The sequence below is a fragment of the Apaloderma vittatum genome, unplaced genomic scaffold (assembly GCF_000703405.1).
Source record: "Apaloderma vittatum isolate BGI_N311 unplaced genomic scaffold, ASM70340v1 scaffold6486, whole genome shotgun sequence".
Taxonomy (NCBI): Eukaryota; Metazoa; Chordata; class Aves; order Trogoniformes; family Trogonidae; genus Apaloderma; species Apaloderma vittatum.
Window position 1 is genome coordinate 257,352 of NW_009721182.1, and position 19,713 is coordinate 277,064.

The window sequence follows — 19,713 nt, forward strand, 5'->3', positions numbered from 1 at the left end:
ACTGTGATTAGTGTGATTAACAGCAGTCACTGCTCACCAGGTACCCAGCTGCTGTCAAAGAGTTTTCAGGTTTCATCTTCCAGGGGAGCATCACAGGGAGATTTGAAGCAAACTGAGAATTTTTGTCACTGTAAGAATGTCTGCATGGGGGTTAGCCCAGAAGATTGGGGGAAGATAGGCTGGGTGGGTGTGGAAATGCTGTATTTTGAGCCAGAAGTCTTGTATCTCATGCAGTGGAAATATTTGCCAGCAGATGTAAACGATACTTCAGGTGGAGTTGACAAGGCTGCAAAACGAGAGGGAAGACCTGCGATAACTCTTCCCTTAGCTGAAAAACCTGTGGCATCCAGGTATCAGCTCCTCCTCCATGCCACTAGTAACTGGAAAAAAAAAACCCGAGGTTTTTTCTGGAGAAATATCATGCCTTCTTTTAATAGCCAAAGTAGAAAAATCAGGACCTTTTCAGTCCAGACCAGTTTGTTTTAGGAGAAAATGCTTCTCCTGAGGGGTAAATACTGTTCCTAGGAGTGAAGGGTGTTGAGCAGAAATAACGTTGCCAGAAACCTATGCTGTGTACACATGTGCAGACATGGAAAAGCACAGCTACCCATGGAGAGTGCGCATGAGACAGCAACCCTTAGATCAACGGAGGTTAATAGACTTTTGCTGCATTATTAAGTCTTAATTTCTCGTTTATTAAGCGGATGCAATGTTCAAAGTTGTCTTTCCTTCAGGGCTTTCCCTGCAAATTGGCTCTCAGCTCTGTGTGCTCCATCCCAGATCATGTATGCCCTCAGAATGACCCTTCACCAATTCCTTTGTCAGAACTAAACTGGAGCAGAGCTGGTTTTTTATTAGGCTCCTGGGGAACTCGGCTGCTCTGGAGGTTGAAAGCCATCAGAGCTGTTCTCCTGTGGCCAGGTGTGAAAATAGCTGCTGTATTCAGGTGGGCTGGCCTGATCCATCCCACCTAGCCTCCTGGGGTCCAGGCAACAGCTGGTATTTAAAAGAAAAATAATTTCCTTCGTGTTTGTCACTCATTCTCAGCCTAATAAGACATCAGGCTAAGTTATGAACAACTGTAATCCAAAGCAGAATTCTTGTAACTTTTCTGAGGAGACATGAGGTCTTGGGAGAGCAAGAGTGCCAGGCCATGTCTGGTTTTATATCCCAGCGGTCTTGTTTAGCCCACAGATTGTGATTAGAGTGTGTCCTCCTTGCATAATGCATGCCCAGCTTCATCTACATTTTCTCTGGGACTGCTATTGCCAGGATAAATCCTTCTTTTCTCCCCTACCATTGCTCACCATGCTCTGGGCTGACGGAGCATTTAGCATGCCTCTCCAATGCCAGTTCTCGTTACAAGGCTCTGCATATTTAAAATTGTTGTGTTGTAAAATCAGGAGAAGAAACAAGCCCCTGTGAATAATTCACGACCTCATCCAGGCAAAATTAAAAATATATTTTACCATCAAAAGTCTTCCTTATTTTGAATTTCCACAGATGTGAGTGGCAAGTAGTAAAAGGCACGTCGCTGGAAAGAAAAAAGAACACCTCTCGACACTTTACCAGATTCTTACTTGGCTGTCTTGGGATCTGTAAAATATGGTCCTGACAAGCAATTTCCTCAATAAAAAGGAGTTCATCCTTACACAGACTTTATTAAGGGTTGATGCAGTCACTTGTACTCTTCAATGCATGGAAACCTGTTTTCTCTCACAGTTCTTGCTAATGGAGGAGTCGGTTTGAGTGCCCAGACTGCAAGAGCAGCCCGAGGATCTTTCAAGGACATTTGCCACATGAGAGGCCATTTGACTTCAATGGAATCGAGCCAATTTACCTACCACCTAATTTGTACATGAATCATATGCACACATCTAATCTCATCTATGTCTCACCCCAGTGTCTGCAGGATGCTTTGGGAACAGACAGATGGCCAGAAATTCCTCAAAGTTCACTACAAACTTTGCAATGTGTCGAGGCTGGAGGTCACATACATTAGAAGAAGCAACAAAAAAACCTCCGTTTTAAAATTAAGACCCTTCACCACTGCAGAATCCTTCTTACAGATAGTGGTTCTCAAAAGAAAAGCATTTAAATGCACACTCCAAAGGGGTAAAGAATGGTAAAAGTAATACATGAGAGAAAACAAAAAATCAGCAGCAGATATCAAGAGGAGCTGCTGATTTTCACCCCTCCTGTTTTCAATAGTAGCCGAAATGTTTGTGCCCCACTACCAGCAGTGCATGCTCTGGGCTAATGGCCCCACAGTGCTCTTCTCTCATCACTGGCCTATTCTGCTTGCACACACAGGCTTCTCTGCAGTCCTTGCACATTCATTTTGAATTTTACTTAAATTATTGTTTTTTCCAGAGGTCTACTCCATCTTACTGCTCTCGCTTCTGCATTCAGCACAGACCTTTCTGGCCCTACCTTCCCCTGCTGCTCACCCTTCCCTGTCCAGCTCCTTGAACTCCCATCTCCTGGAGCTCTTTAAAAATTCCTCCAGTTCCAGCAGGAAAGGATGCTTCCCCTCCAGCATTTGGTTTCATTCTGAAAATAAGAGGGATCAACACCTTCTACCGTCAAATTAAGGACAGAGGCACAGGAGTGACAGACAGGCTGCCCGGCTGAGTGAAGCACGTTTATCTTGACACACACCAGCACTGTCAGAGGAGCACAAGAGCACACACAGCACAGATGCTGAACTCGCTCTGTGAATTCACTTGCAAAGGCGATCCATGCTCTGGGGATTTTTCACGGTGTCTGACGGTGATGAGACGTTGGAGGAGCTGCAGCCTGGCTCTCTGCTACCAGCACGGCCAAGGTCTGTAGGTGTTGCCCAGTACCTCACCACCCCCTCACCACCCACGTAAGAAAACAGCCCAGGTTGCCACCTACCTCCCAGGGTGGCAGAGATGAGGATGTGGGTGCCGTACTTTTTGATGATGGTATCGATGAATTGCTGCGTGGTGGGTCTCCTGCCCAGGAGGCGGATGCTCCTCTGAAACTCAGGCATCAGGGGCAGTGGATTGTGGAGCAGGTCCCTCCGCTCGATGGCTGTGTTTCTCACCTTCCAACGGGCAAACTCCCTATGCGACAGCACAGAAACACAACGGGGGTGAGGCTTTGAGTCTGGAGGGGCAGGGAGAGCCACCGGGGGCTGGAAAGGAGGATGGAGAGGGGGACAATCCTGTCAGACACCCCCACATCGATACACAAGGGCACAAGCCGAGACAGATGGGAAGGAAGAGGAGAAGAGGAAAAGCAAGACATTACAGCACAATAACACCACATCAAGGTCTGGGCTGATGAGAAGGTAGCGCCAGAGTCTCCAGAGATGTCTGGCAGAGGGCTGCACTTCCCTACAAAGAAAGCAGGCTGGTCCTTTCACCCTCACACATTCTGGAGTCTTACACCTCTCCATAAAGCAGCAAATACTGGTTTTGTTCAGCAAAGGAGCTGATCAGTTAAACTGTAGATCTAGACCTGTCTGACCCTGTGTCCACAAGTCTTCCTGGCATGTTTTTGCAAAGCAAGGCTGAAGAGAACACTTTCTCCAAACACCTTAATCTTTCAGCACTAGCAGTACAACAAAAGACCATTCTGAAAAACAATACATTTAATAAATCATCTGAAAGAATCTATTCAGATATAAGCAGAGGCCAGGATGAAAATGGAAGTTTCGTTTGTTTTTTGGGTTTTTTTGCTTGTTTGTTTTTAAGAACCTAGAAAAGGATTTTCAAATCCCCTTCTTTTAAAACTGGTAGCAACTAGGAAAAAATAATGGTTTCAAAAGCAGCTCTTTATTGCAGGTATCCATTTTGAAGCACCACCAATGGAAATGCCTAGAGAAAAACTAGCACAGCTGTGATCTAAAAATCAGGCCTTGGAAACACATCACCAGCTGAGCAGCTAAAAGATGAGAAACCTATTAACGTTCTTTGAAAAATATTGATCAAGGACTTCTTAAAAGGATATTATTTATAACTACTCTCCTACAACACACCTGCACTATCTTAAGCTATCTCCCAGATAATCAAGTCACAAGCTTCTCTGTCACTTTCCATTCACTTATTCCTGTAACTCGGGTTTAAAGACAAAAATTTCATTTTAAATAATAGGAATGACAATAGCTGGCACTGACACGGCAATTTCTATCAACGTGTGTCAACCAGCACTGGCAATCCCACTTTGCTGGCAGAAAAGCCGAAACGCACACGGATTTACGAGATGCTGTAAGTCAGTTGCAAAGCCAGGATCACAAAATAGATCTTTTTTCCCCTGGGTTGATTCCACCCCCAGTCCACTTAATGTGTGCTGGGTTATTTTACTTAATGCACTTATGCAGGTATTTATTTGGGGTGCACCCAATCACAACACACCAGGCTTCCTAACAGCAGTTGCAGTCATAAAAATAGCAAAGCGCCAGCTTTTTACTTCAAAATATCTCCTTACACCTGATCTAATGCCCCCTCTACAGCTCCTAGGCTTTCACAAGCCAAGTAAGAATCCCCAAACAAAACACCGCTGTGTAAAATGTCCGTGCTAAATATCTGTGGAAAGAATAATTCCTGTTTAGAGTTGCAAACCCAGATCTTGCTATACAAGGAAATGTCCTTTTGAGGAAGAAAGAACGGTCCTTTCAGCAGTCACACCACACGGGAAGATGCAGATCTAGATGCTAAACCACAGGCAAGGTGTTACGATAAATAGAGATACCCATGTTCTTACCATAAAGATCATAACTAGTGAGCACAGGGAAAATGCCATCTGTGCTTCCTCTGCAAAGAGACAATTCTTACTTCCTGTAAAACTCAAGTACACTTTTGCTCTCAGATTACTGCTTCCTGCAAGCATTTTCAGTAAAGTCAGGAGGGACTAGAGCCCTTCAGAGCCAGAATGTTTTCACAAAGGGCTGGGAGAATGCTTCATATTCCCCAACAAAATACAGAGAGTTTGGTTTAGTGGATAGCGAAGGAGACTTTTTCCACTCGGTTCTCATTCATTCCATCCTTCCTCAGGGCTTTCTACTCGTAGGGCATATCACTGAGGTGAAAATCCAGTTCTGTTATACTCTCCAAATGCTTGGGTATGTGGATTTCACAGCTGATGAGAAAAGCTGAGCAAATACGTTATGATGAATAATTTAGGCAACTAACTTAGATGTTTATCTTCTGCTCATAGAATATCCATGAGCCAGTTGCAATTCCCTCTAATTTATGCATTATTTGCACTTACTTAGTGACATATTTCCAGCTTTTTTTTTTCCTACCCAACATTTCACATAGTATTTGGCTATATTCTTTCTTTGTATGCTGTTGATTGGTTGGGATTAGTCAAGCAAATGATACCGTATGGTTACGTTTCCTGATTAATAATCACAAATACATTTTAAACTTGGCTTACCCAGTTCCAGAACATTTTACATTTGAAAGTAACCCTCTAAATACTAGCAATCTTCCATGCAACCTGTAGAACTCTGCTGTAAGATGTACCCAAGGCCCAGGTTATGGCACTATTTTGGAAAATAGACTTAACATTAATTAATATGGCTAGTCAAATCATTTAGAATTAGAGAGGTGTAAATACATACATAGTTGCAGGAAATAGTATAGCTCCAGCCTTAGGGAATGATCCAACCTGTAACTCCTGAAGTCTGTGAAGAAACTCCTCCAAAAACTTGATTGGATTTTCTGCAGAAGAAAACTGAATCTGTGGCACTGGGCTAGGTAAACCTGCTCTCATCTGTCACCTTTGAACCCTATGAATCTTTGGAGGGTCTACCAAGACCTTGGGTTCATGGATGATGTATGCAAAAGGGCACCAAAATCATTCCTCCCAGAAATCATTTTTGGATGGCATTTCACTGATCATTGTTTCTCAGAACGATCAGTAACACCGGTCTCGATGCCTCTGCCTGGAAAGCACAGGTGACATCTCAACAGGTCTCAGAGCACTTCATAAAAGAGAAGTATTGCACTGCTGCTTGCTCATTTCCAGGTGAAGAAGTTGCAAAGACTTGACCAGGATTATGATGGCACCCCACGATACCATCAGCACTAGTACAGAGTCTTCTGACCCTCATGGGAAATCCCAAGCAAAGACCTGAACTTCTGCCAGTGGGGAAGCTTTTAAGGGCTTCAGAAAGACGATAAACCTCTTAGCAAGAAGTAGGAAGAGCCTGTATCCCTGATGCAGAGACGGGATAAGGAGAAACTATGACCTAACGTCTGAGCAGTGGGGGGAGAGGCACTTGTTTATGTTCTAACGTCTCGCCAGTGTAGACAGCCTGTGCTAATGTGGAGCATACCCAGGAAAATGCCTGCCAGGTCAGCAGAGGGAAGTCTGCTCTCTAATGTCTGCTGAAAGCACTGAAGAGCCTTACTCTAATGGCTGGAAGGGGTAGAAAGTGCTAATGCCTATAGGGGAAAGAGAGGCGAGAGGAAATAGAAGGACGAAGCACTGCCTGGGGGAGGCAGATACACATATTTCAGGCCTTCCTCCCTGTCACAGCAAGGGGATACATTTTATTTGTACATGCCTGTATCTGAGAAAATACTTGCCCCTTCAGAGCTTGCGTTAATGAGCTCGCCATCAAGGCCATGCATGTCAGAGGGAGCCACTAGGGATGTCTCAGTCCTCATTAGCACGATGACCCCTCCAGGGAAACAGAAAAAAGCAAGGGCGGGGGAATACTGAAGAAAGAAGTCCAAAGCCTGGAATGGGTACATCACCCAGACCCCTCCCCTGCACCCCCTCAGAGAATCCAAGGGCATGAGCATCTCTACCCAGGGAGAGAAGTCTGAAGGAGAGAGACCGTCGGTGCAGATTAAATTCCCCATCTTCAAATGGCCAAGACAACCAAAGGACGTAAGTGAAGAAACAAGTTCAGTGCAGACCTCAGGGGCTGGCACTTGAAACTAAAAAAGAAATTAAATGCATTAAACAATGATCGAGACAAAGTCTGTCTGAAAAAAGAAAAAAAGCAGAGCAGGAAGACGCTGAACAAAGCCTGTAACTGTCATGTTAACTGGAACATCCCAACACCTCCTGCTGCTGCATATATTGCCTTCAGGGCAGTTAGTGCACCCCACTCACTGACCAGGTCCAGCCCCATAGCTCTCTGGGAGCTGGGCAAGGAGGAGGCACCAGCTCCCTCTGTTCAGTGGTTCTTCCTTTTTTTTTTTTTTAATAGATCGTAGCTCAAAAGCCATCAACTGCTCCCAAAGGTGATGAGCAGACAGAGCCTTTCCAAAGGCGACACTCTCTTCAGTAACAGCACCACACGCACATTGCTCAGCGTTCTCCACTTGGCATATTGCACACATTATTGACTGTGATGTCAGCAGGATCCCCAGACAGAGAACCCTTAGAGACTTCTTGCTCTCTTGGATTTTGGTATATAGACAATGGCATCTGCCTAGACATGTCTCTGCCTCTTGTTTTCATCCACGCACTTCACAATCATTAAGACAGACATTTTTGAACACCCCTATGTAAGTCACAGACAAGTGTTATTAGCTCTTAGAATGAGTGTGAACCAAAACAGACAGATTTCAGGTCTTGCCAGATTAAAAATCAAAAAAAAAGAAGTTTTGTGATAGCATCAGGAGCTTAGCCTGAAGTCCTCCAGAGTTCTCCAAGATGCTCTTAAGAGGGAGCTGTTGTTTTGGGGGGGTTGGTTTTGTTTTGTCTTCCCTTTTCTCAGCCTAATTGTGCCAGTCACCGGCTGCACAAAGAAACCGTTATCTTCAGTCCTCAGGGTGATAGCTCTTCCAGGTTAGTGTGAGCCCTTGACTCTGCAAACGATGCCACAGGGGCAGGACTCGAGCATGACAACAGCACTATAATGCTTATCTTTTGCTGCCAGATCTGGCTTAATATGAGTCTGTATGGGGTATCTGTGATTACGGTGGGGTCAGTGATGTTTTATTTCTGGTCTATGCCCTCAAAATGCCAGACAGCCCCAGGCTGAGCAGTGCAGTATTCCTTTTAGCAGCTTCCTCCGCAGCTTGGTCTCTTCTCTATCTAGGCCAGCATGAAGAAGTCAGTCTTCAAAGCTGAGCTTTTCAAAGGACCAACAAGAATTAGTTTCCTGTGAAGGTTTGGCACTCATCCCCCCTAATCTATTTAAGAAAACTCCAGTCTGTAGATTCAGACCAGTTCCAAATTAGGCAGAGGATAAATCTCTGCCATAAGAGAGGAAAAAGAAATACAAAAATCTAATTCCAGAGAGGTATGAAAAAGAAATCACTTAAGCTGAAAGTCTGACAGCATTTTGCATAACAACCAGGCAAGCAGACAGGCTCACATATGACAGCTGGCAGGTGAATAAGACAAATAAATTGACTATTGATCTATTGATAAATGCTGTGCTGTCTACAGTAGTTTTAAACGTAAGGACATTTACCTGAGTAGGACTGAATCCAAGGAGAAGACCATCAGTCTATGGATTGCCCAACGGAATCATATGGCAGAAATAAAACACTGTTGGACTACTTACTACTTATTTACACTTTCACCCATCTCCACAGAACAAAGGAAGTAGCTTGTATTGGTTTTTGGGTTTGTTTTTTTTTACTTGGCCTATACCATGGCCTTGGTGCTGGTTGCAGTGTCTGAAACTTCAACTTTTCTGGACAATCATTCAGTCTGTGGGATTGTACTGTTACAGAGTTTTGTGTTCACTGATACTTTTCATAAAAATATTAAATTGTTCCAGGGTTGAAAACTTTTGAGTTTTCTTCCTGCAGGAGAGGGAGGCAAATAGTAGGTCCAGAATGACACGAAGTTTGCAAGAGGCAAAAAGAAATAAAATTACTTCAAAGTTACATGGATTTCATGTGACCTTGAAAGCACCTTGGTAAACAAATTGTTCCAGCACTGAATTAAAAAACAATCATTCAGACATGACTGTGAGTCTGGTGCTCTCTCTTAGGATGAACTACACTTGGGTCTCTTAGGAGGCAACATGTAATTGTTGGGTGCTGAAAAGATTGATTTGTTTAGAAAGAGATGAAGCTGGAATAAATCTGTTACTACAGAGTGATTCAGCGTAGATAGGTACAGGTTAAACGACAGGTCATCAAATTTGATCATTACCAAGTTTGCTTATTATTAAATTTGATCGTGGCCAGGACGTGGCTGTGATTCCTAGCTCTGACTTCAAATCTAAACATAGCTACCATTGCAATTAGACAATCGCAAGCAAACGTGGCACAGCAGGTTACTTACTGCCTCCTCATCTGAATGGGGCTACCTCCAAGTTACATGTTTATGCATCCTCAGATAACACAGTGACTTATAAACTTCTTCAACGCAGAGTAAACTCCCCAGCTCCCTTCCTCTGTCAGCTATTGATCTATTCCCGTATTTCACCCGAGTCAGCTGCTACAATTCCCTTTCATCACATCCATCAGGTTACAGCGCAAACAGCTTGTAGGACTTTTATTCTACTGAACTGTCCCCATAATGTTCTTTGTGCAAACTTAATTGCAAAAATGCGCACACCGCGGGCACTAGAGATAGCCTTCCCAACACCAGCCTACTTAAGCCTTGTCCACCCTGGAGACTTGTTTGTAAGTAGTTCCCATTACTGTTAACACCATTTCAGCTGTTTTCAGCATTGGGCTGATGGCATTTCTTCTAAGCCACTACAATTTACATAGAGGTTGATACTAGCTGCGAGAAGTCAGAGTGACATCTCTACAAGAGCTCCCAGCACTGTTGGCACTGCTGCAGCCTAACAAACATTATCAGCAATAGGAAGTGTTCTGTTCTGTTGCTATTTTCCTCCTAAAAGCTTACCTAAACTAGACATGGTTTATTAAGCTACTAAGTTATTCTAATAGGCTGCAGGGTCTTGTGCTCCCAGCACTGAAATGGACAATACAGAGACACCCATTCCTTCACCGTGAATTATGATAAAAATCACAAGAGATGCAGCCAGAACAAATCTCCAATAAAATACCTGAGGTAGCCTAGAGAAACTCATCTGTGAGTCAGGCATTTTGAGTTCTACAGCTGTGATTACAACACCACTGGTATTTTTCATAGCATCGTCTCCTGGATTTATGTTTCTATGAATCTGACCCAAAATTCAGGATCACACAGATCCTGGGAAGTCAAGGAGCTGTCAAGAAGATGCTTTCAAAGAACTGCACTTACGAAGCAAAAGATGGAAACATCTGAGTCACTGAAGGAATTTAGATAGTCTTGAGGAAACCTGCTGTAAGCAGTGCAGATTTAGGTTCTCATCTCCTTGCTTCTCCCAGATCTCTTTTTATAAACTGCTTTGCTCAACACATCCTTGTCCAGAGAGCTGATGGTGCACATCATATGTAATTAGACTTAGTTAACAACAGGTTGGAAGGGAAGCCAAGACATAGGATGGTGAGACAACTAACTAAGGCTATATAAGAGCATGGGACATAGGCAAGAAAAAGCCCCAGTTGCTGTAGCAACTGGTATGGAAAAAAGAGTTTAAAAAAAAAGCAATCACAACAAAAAGAGACATTTTCACATTGAAGTGTTTGTTTGGAGTCTAGCATGTCAGAGGATTAAGCTCTTGAGGAAGTCCCTCCTATGACTAAGTAGTACATGAAAGTATTTAAATCTGTTGTTTCTGAAAGTAAGCTTGAAACAGAAGACAGGCAGACATTTTAATTTATAGAGCAGATAAACACCCAGGGGAGGACTGGCCCACACTAAGCCATGGCAAGCACTCTTCACCCCAAGGAGCCCCTTGGCAAGCTACACCCACCCTGCCCCAAAATCGACCATCTGATTCACTGCCTACCAGTGTTCATATGAGAACAACAGCATGAATCAAAGGCTGTAACAAGAACAGAGTTGGGAACAAGACATTTCATTAAATTGCACTTGCTTCATTTCCTGAAGATATAGGTGTGTGGACTAGAGGGGTTTGTTTTTTTCCTAATTTCAGCTGTAGCAAGCTGATAACCTCAGCCTGTGACACCACAGCCCTAAGCTTTGCTCTTTACTTATTGTGATTCACAGTTAACTCAGATGAAAAAAGTGTGAGAAATATGGACTTGAACTTTAAATTCTCATGTTACAGCCTAGAGTACCTGGCTACTACACAAGTGGCCACTTAAGCACAGTATTTGTCAATACTGGGAAAGTAAGTATCAGAAATTTAGCCTTGATTGCTCTTTTTCTCAAAAAGCACAAAATTTTCTCCAACACAGCATGCAAACATGTTTCAAAACTTGAACTGCTGTTAGAAAATGGAGCCATCACCCCCCTCTGGTCAGCTGTGCTACTCACTTGGCAAAATCTCAAATTCACTACAGCTAGATGAGGTGGGAAAAAAAAAAGAAAAAAAAAGAAAGTGATGTTGAAGCCAAAGCCCCTCCTGCCTCCCACATCCAGCTGTGGGCTCAAGGCACTCGTGGCAGAGCCACCTGGGCAGAGCAACCACACTGGTGGGCTCAGCAAGAGCAGACAGTGATGGGAAAGCTGTCCCCTTCTGCCCACTCCCTCGGCCCTGAGTCATTCTCAGCTGATGGAGACACTAAGAATCGTGTAAGGCAGGAGCTGGTGGGCAGCTCGGATGCCTAAAGACACCCACTTGGCAAAGCCCTCTTTTCATCAGGGATCTTTTGCTGCAGGTCAACTGAGGGGCTTTTATCCTGGTTAAGCAAAGTGAAGGGGGTCCATACCCTTCAGGTGGAAGGACGTGCTCCAGGCTGCTTGTAAAGGATAGGTGAGGAAATCATGACTTTCAGAGATGCCACAGGACAGACAGTCCAGTCACTGCCTGCTCCTAAAGGCATAGCTACATCCAACACGTGGTCACCAGCCTCAGGATAACTCAGGAGACATGATGAAGACCAGCATCCTTCACCACCCATGCCATTGCACGGGATTCTGCAGAAGTATCTGTGAGTACATGGCAGGAAGATGAGTGGAAGCAAACAAAAAGTTGTTCTGACATCAGAAAATAAAACCACGCTCCCTTCCCACACTGATCCCTGCTACTTTTATTTCTATGGCTTTGTGACATTACTTCCTTCAAGTTTAGAATAAAACAGTGGCTCCTCCTGTCACAGGTGTCACAGGCTGAGGTTATCAGCTTGCTACAGCTAAAATTAGGAAAAAAACACTCTCTAGTCCACACACCTATATCTTCAGGAAATGAAGCAAGTGCAATTTAAGGAAATGTCTTGTTCCCAACTCTGTTCTTGTTACAGCCTTTGATTCATGCTGTTGTTTTCATATGAACACTGGTAGGCAGTTCCTCAGGACACCCATTTCTGTGCCTGTGCTCTAAGAGCTGCGGCCCAACATCCCTTTGGTTCCAAGCTGTGCCAACACACTCCAGCCACTCGCTAAGGGTGGCTGTTTTAACAGACACATCCAGCAGGCAGGGATGTACACAGTGGCCACGTGCAGAGACCGCCCCTCTCAGTATAGGGCTCAGATGTTGACTGGGTCTGAAATTACTAACCTTGGGAATAAAGTAAGAGGTGAAGGGCTAAAAACAAACCAACCCCAAAACAAGCTGCAGAGCATAGCGACAGCAAAATTCAAGCCATCCATAATCAGAGACATTTGTGCTTTGCTCAAGATTAAAAATAAACAAAACCTGTCCCAAAAAGCCCATGACATTTCAGAATTACAGTAAAATTGAAGAAATTTTCTCAAGGAAAAAGGTGACCCATTTCCTCAGACTGCGTCCCTCTTTAGCAAAAAATCTGAACGCAAGCTGTGAGAAAGCCTTGAACACTCCCTGGTTGCTCCAAAATCTCATTTCAACAAAAATCAGTTTTGATGTATTTAATTTTCATTCCTAGTCATGCCATTTCAAACTCAGACATGTTTTGATGGAGGAAATAAAGAGACTACAATAAAATAAAAATTCACAAACTCCCGAAGAAAGGCAGTCTTTTTGTATGCTGCAAAGTGGCCCGCAATAAAGAGACAACCGTGCTTTTCGTGCAACGTTTCATTAAAGAAAAGCTTTATTTTTGTCCTGTCCTATCCTGGGAACAGGGCCTAGTGAATGCAAATGCTTTTGTTTTCTGGGATCTTTGGGAAGCTTTGAAACACTTGGTTATTCAGGCACGTGCTTCGCAATTTCCCAATTGCGAGTCATGTTTCGTTTAGCTGCGATTTGTGACTTTGATACATGGATCTCAAAGCACTTTTAAATAAATGTGTCGCTGAAGACAAAGAATTTAAAGCAGTGGGAGATCAACAACTTCTCCAGGGAAGAGATCCAGCATGCAGCACACCCACAAACAAAACTCACCCGAGATCTAGAGGCGGGCCAAAGGATTTCACCAGCAAGGACTAAATGGTGGGGTCACGGCCAAACTTGCTGCTCAGGCAGCTGCCCGTTTTGCCCCTGCCAAGAAACATTCCCACCCCAAGGTCTTTGCTCAGGGCTCAGCTTGGCAGGGTGCATTGCTTCCCACATCACACTTAGTAAGGCGCAGGGTGGTGGCAGCAACCTGCAAGCACAACCCCTCAGCAGCCACAGAGAACAGAAGCTGGGGCAGATTTGTCTAAAAAAAAAAAAAACAACAACAAAACAACCAACACACTGTTGTGTGTAGGTTCACAAATCCCAGCCCTTTAGGGAGGACACAAGAGCCACGTGCCAGCTGTGGAAACAACGTGAAGTGGGGTGAGCGAGAGTCGCGCCACAGGGAGGGTTGTTAGACCTGATCTACAGTGAAAGTGAGAGGGATCAAATGCACACCCCTGGCATTTATTTTCTAGAAGGTAATAGGACCCCAAAGGCTGTGAAATCAATCTAATGAAATGCAAACCACTTCCTTCCGAAAGGTTACGTTGATCACTCACTCTGGTGTGTTCAAATCAGCAATGAAGAACATGCTGGATGGTCTGGGAGAGAAGGTTGAAGACTTCTAAGGCCTCCAGTGATACTAGCCTGTAGTACTTCAGGTTGTCCACCTGAATTCCTGCACTTTTCTGAATATACCATAGCCAGCTTTAGCATGAAAAGGACCGCCAGAGCACTTCCTTAGCTGACTGAGCATTAAGCACACTCAAAACAGATGAGAGGGGTTGTTATACCCCTGCTGCAGACATAAAATCTGCAACATGGTAGAGAGAGTTCACCAAAAGAGCAATACGCACAAACCACCCTGCAACACACAGAGCCACGAAAAACACCCTCTGCAAGAGCTGCTTAATTCAGCTACAAAGAAAAATCCACTCACATGCTAAGGTCCAGATGTGAAATCCATCTCTTGGAGAAACAAAGAGGAAAATCTCCTCGACTTCAGCAAGGGAAGCATCCAGCCCCACTGCAAAAGCAGTCTCAAAGCCCAGCAGGTCTCTAGGCTGCAAGCAGAACCATGCTCCTGCATCAAAATTTTGGGCTTAGAGGAGAAAACTGGAGCTAAGTCCTGCTGCCAAAAGCACAATCCCCCTCCCTGCCCCAGAGGGGTGGGTAAGGCCAGCTGCAGAGGTTTATAGCCTCCCCATTCAAGGTCTATTTAGGTGAAAGTGAGGTCAGCTGTGTGGGGAGGGCTGGGGTTTTTTTTATTTTTTTTCTTTATTTTTAGAGGAGAAGACCACCCCTCATGACTCTCAGAAACTGAGGACTAAGCAAAGTAATAGCACCAGCTCCTACAGTAACTAAAGCCATACATATGGCTGAGCAAGGCTTTATGTGCTATTGCACATCTGAGCCTCTGCTCAGAAATAACAAACTGAACCCCAGAATTCTGAAGCACATGCATATGTATATATTTACCTACTGAACAAAACAACAATATCTGCAATGCTTTTTATTTGCCTTCTGGGTGTTGCAATTTAAAGACTCATATTTTCTGGCTTTTCTTTGCAATCCTAAAAGACAGCCTATTCTTATTTTTTTAAATGGAAGTTGTGAGTTACACAATTACATGACTCAAGCCTGGAGTACTTAAAGAAGACAGGAAAAAAGCTAGTATGAATCCCCCAATTCTTACAAATATGGGAGAAAAATAAAATGTATTAGTGCCATCTGGCAGAGAGCTGATCCCAATGTTTCCTGCTGCTGACTAGAAACCCCACAACCCCCAGTGCCCCGGCAAGCACCAGCGGGAAGGGGGACAGGTGAAATTCTGCCTCCTTGCCATAGGTTTGGTAGTTATCCCCTGGAGTACAGCCCTACCCTCTCCAGAAGTAGGGTGAGGATGCTTTTTTAGCACTGCCCTCCACGCCAAGACACTCATTTTTCTTCTTTGTCCCACTCTTCGGCGGAGTTGCTTCCCTTCTTCATGCTTCCCAGCCTTCCTTCTTTTTTTTTTTTTTTTTTTTTTTCATTTCTTTCTCTCCCCCAGCTGTTGCCGTGCGCTGAGCAGCACTGAGAGTCCTCCAGAGCCCTTTCTTGGGGCAAGATGTAGAACCCGGCGTAAACTTCTGCTTGTTCGGGGCAGGGGCTGTTGCAAGCCTGGCTGGGCATCCTAAAAATGCCTCCAGTGGAGGAATCAGTTCTAGGGCCCTGTGCAAGAGCATCACCCAGAGGCCTCCGCAATAAGTGCATCTTTCTCCCGGTGTCTGCACGGACCTGGGTGGCCCCGGCCATGGGAAGCTGCGAGCCCGTACTTTCTGCAGCTCTGCTCCTCTTTTAACCTGCTCGGAACCGGAGATGTAGTGGGTGTTCCACTCACCTGCCCGCCCCTCCTTGCCCCACTTCTCCTCGCGTTTGGAAGGGCAGGTGGGGGCTGCATTTAAAGCCTCAATCTTCCCAGGCACTGAACCATTGCAACCAGCGCACTCATCAGCAGCACCGAGTTTCGCTGACTGATTGTTTTCTGATTCTCTTTGGCATTTTATCCTGGCTGCATAGAAAACTTATTATAAAATCATGTTTGTGTTCCACAGATGATATCTGCAGCTCGCTGGGGCAGGAGCGCGAAGCATGACAGCGTCGGAGGGGTACGGCTGATGAAAGCCCCTGCCAAGGTGACAGGGACAAACACTGCAGTGCAGTCACAGTGTTTGCAGAGATGAAAATAAGAGCTCCTTGATCAGCCACGGGTTATCCTGCGGGTAGTTTAGCTGTTGCAATTCTCCTGACCAGATCCATGCCGCATGCTACAAATAAATGTTCTCAACACAGATTAGTTTTCTATTAGACGGCTGCAGTAGTCCCTGCTGCTATTAAAAATCTGTTAGTCTTTCCCCTAGATAGCCCCAGGCTAGCGCCTGCCATCCAGTCACACCTGTATCAAGTCCAACAGCCTGTGGGAGAACTGCAGAGAATTATTATTTAGGTTTTCATTTATCACTTGGCTTCTGGGAGAAGCCAAGGCCTCAGAGATGCAGCCTGCAAAGACAGCACCCGTACTGTCTCAGAGGTTTAGGGCTTCAAACATCAAAATGTTGTGCCTGACAGAGAGGGCGATGGAAAGCTGTGACCCTGGAGGGTCTTTTTAATCCTGTGTTCCTTGGGTTGTGATACCAGATGCTAAAAATGCCTCTCTGTCCTTCCACCATCTTCCATGTGAGCCAAAAAAAAATAGTCCTGTGGGATCAGGTAGGCACAGCAGCCAAAGAGACACTCTAAGGAGTTGCACATACCACAGAAATAAAGGCAACCATCCTTTTCTAACCACACTTTTCTCTCTTCCTTGTAGCTACATTTCTTGAATGCCTTCCAGCAATGTGCAGAACAGCATGACTGGGATCTGGCTGGTGGTTCAACCTTCCTTCCCTCAGCCTCTCTCCTGGGAAGAGCCGAACATGTGGATCAGCATTCTGCTGATTGCTTGACAGCAAACATTCGCAAAGCAGGGAAGATGTCCACAGGATAAGGTCAGGTAGAAAAAGAAAGTATCCCTTCTTGAGAAACAACTGGACATGGCTTGTTGGAGAGGTGGACAAATGTTAGAGCCTCCCTCTCTCTTGAATTGTTTCTAGCCTCTAAAACACACGTTTCAGGAGGGGCTCATCTCTTCTCCCATCCCTTAGCACAGAGAGATCTGCCAGATTCTCCTGCCCACTGCCACTGCTTGTCTAAGAGCAAGCGGTCCCCGCTCCTTCACAAGATGCTCACAAGATGCTGGTGGTGCAAGAGGCTTCACATTAGCGGGGCCAGCCAGCTGGAACAACCTTCATGTATCTCTCCATCTCATTGACTCGTTGTTCCACTTCAGTCTCAGCTGAAATCGTGTCTTTTCTCGCTCATCTCTTGTCTGTGACTGCCTTATTTTCTCCCTTATACTGTCTTTGCTGCCATTTATGATTTATATCTTCTATAACTGTCCTATTTAATGCTGCAAAGTGTTTGGGATGATGGTTTCGGGGGGTGTTGTGGGGAAGCAAAGGGGTCCTGGAATTTACAATGGAGCTGGCTGAACACGTCCCAGCATCGTGGGGAGATGGAAATCTCACACCAGCACCATGGATTCTTTGCTGCCCAAGAGTCAGGGGCACCATGCCTTGAAGGAAGTGTCAGGGAGATGCTTATGGGGACTTCTGGCTAGAACAAGCAGCCTTCAGGATCAGACTGGGGGCTCCTCTCCTCACAGTGAGCTTGGGGCATCACCTTACTCCAAAAGGACTGAATGTCCTTTCCTGGAGGAGCAGCTGAGGATGTCACACATGCCACCGGACAGCCTTCGTCCAGGGTGGAGCACGCTTTGGAGAGCCCAGAGGTCCTACGGTCTCATCATTTCTGGAAACCCTGGGATCTGCAGGAGTCAGATCAGCAAAACATGATGAGTCTGTGAGGCTTCTTCCTACACTGGGATTTTTTATCACGCGAACGCCACGCTGCAGCTGGTTCTGGGAAGGCCTCTGCCCACACACTAAATAAATTCTGGTGCGGTGTGCCGCTTCTCTATGGAAACCGTACCCTGCATTTCTCTCTATAGGATTTTTCTCATTTCAGGCTCCATAATAAATTAACGAGAAGATGTTTTCTTTACACCAACCATAGGAGAGACTCTTTTCTGTACTCGATTAATCTTTAGTGATCTATATTAAATATTTATCTGAAGAAACGAGGCCTGTATTGCAGCAACATTTTCTATTATGAGACTTTATCATATCAAAAGATATTTTCCCAGTGCTGACTCCTTCATCTACACCCAGCCAGAAGTTCCAATGGAAGGGTATCCTTTTTCCTTTTTTCCCTTCTCTCCCAGTGACCTTTTCCCTCCATAACAAGCTGCTGATATGTTAGAATTTACTGGGTTATAAACATTTTTTATCGAGTAGGAGGAAGCTGGGTGATTTGGCATCGGCTTCCCTCATAAAACCCAGGGGAGAGGCTGTGATGTTTGACACCAATAAAGGCATGGAAGAAGCTGCAGCCTTCTGGGATGCTGGTCACGAATGACAAGGGGAGTTAGTGAGTGTCAGTCACGTCGCTTCGCTCTGCGGAGGCACTTTTGGAAGGAGGCCAGCTTGCTGGCACGGGAGAGGGAGCTGGGAGGGACCTGGTAAAGGGCTCCTCTGTTCTTTCCCAGCGTTAATGAAATTGTGTGGTCTATCACATGGAGCAGTGAACTGGGATCCTCAAGCCCTCTTTTCTTGCAATTGGGAGGTGGAGAGACGCTAAGCAGTCGCGGTATCTAAGAAGGGATGAGGACCCTGGTGTGGGTCCTACAGGAGTGAGGAGAACTCAGACCACAGTTTGGTCTTAAGCAAGTAGTTGAATTTTCCTACCAGAGATAGACCTGGCATTGGCTATAGATTAACAGAATTATAACTACTTTTACAGAGTGTCAGAAGGAAAGCCAGACACAGGACTCTGCTTGTGGTGTCAGGTGCTGAACAGCAACACAGCAAAAAAGATGGTCCAAGTTCACCAAGAGGTCACAACCCAGTCCATCTCTGCCTCACAAGGGAGCGGTGATTTAAACTGGTCAATAACTAACTCTGAATAAATCATCCGATGACTAGATATACACACATCATAAATGTTTCATTCTGATAATATATGACTGAGCTGTTATTTTGACAAACAGCTAGTGAATAATATATTTGATGAACTGCATAATATTTTACTAATGATTAATTTATTCAGTCAAAACAAACAAACAAAACCCAGCCTTTTTCTCAGTGATTGTAAGGAACTATAAGTAAGGGCTGCAAAAGAGCTTTGAGATCCCTGGACGAGCTGTGCCTGTTATTCCTTCTTTTATCATTGTGTATTTCTAGTGATTTATTACCAGGGATAATAAATTCATAGCTTATGTTACGGACAGCCTCATTTAAGGTTGTCACAGATCCTGGTCAAAAGCTCCTGATTTTGTAATGCCCACTGAAACCTACAGGAATTCGGTGCTTGGGCAGTTGAGTACCCACACAAAGTGCTTAAATACCTTTTATAAGTCTGGGCCAAGCTTATTTGAAACATCAACTGTTTCTTCTGACTGGAGACAGAAGTGTTGTGGTTGGGGATGATTTTGATAGTGCTAGTTACTACAGGACCAGCAGTCAGTAAAATTTAGTTGAGGATTGCCCTGGCTGTAGTTCTCCCTCTCTCTCACTCCTAATCCCATTCAGAAATATAATTTCTGTGAGTTCAGAGAGAAGATAAAGGACCAAAGAGCAAGAGCGCTTCCTCAGAGCTTTTCTGCAAAGGCAGGCTGATTGATTACAGATTGGACGCTGCTCCAACTTCCTTGCCTAAATGAAAAATTGAGAGCTCTTAAAAACTGAATAAAATATGCCATTCTAAGAAGGATTTCCACCGGCACAAGCACAATAGGAAGT

General features: G+C 44.8%; 1 protein-coding gene across 1 annotated transcript in view; it reads right to left on the reverse strand.

The window, feature by feature from the left end:
* BRINP1 (bone morphogenetic protein/retinoic acid inducible neural-specific 1) overlaps positions 1–19,713 on the reverse strand; it is a 57,008-nt gene that overhangs the window by 22,879 nt on the left and 14,416 nt on the right. The window contains exon 2 of the mRNA XM_009871281.1: positions 2,902–3,092. Coding sequence (XP_009869583.1) covers positions 2,902–3,092 — 191 coding nt within the window. The remainder of the gene's footprint in view (positions 1–2,901; positions 3,093–19,713) is intronic.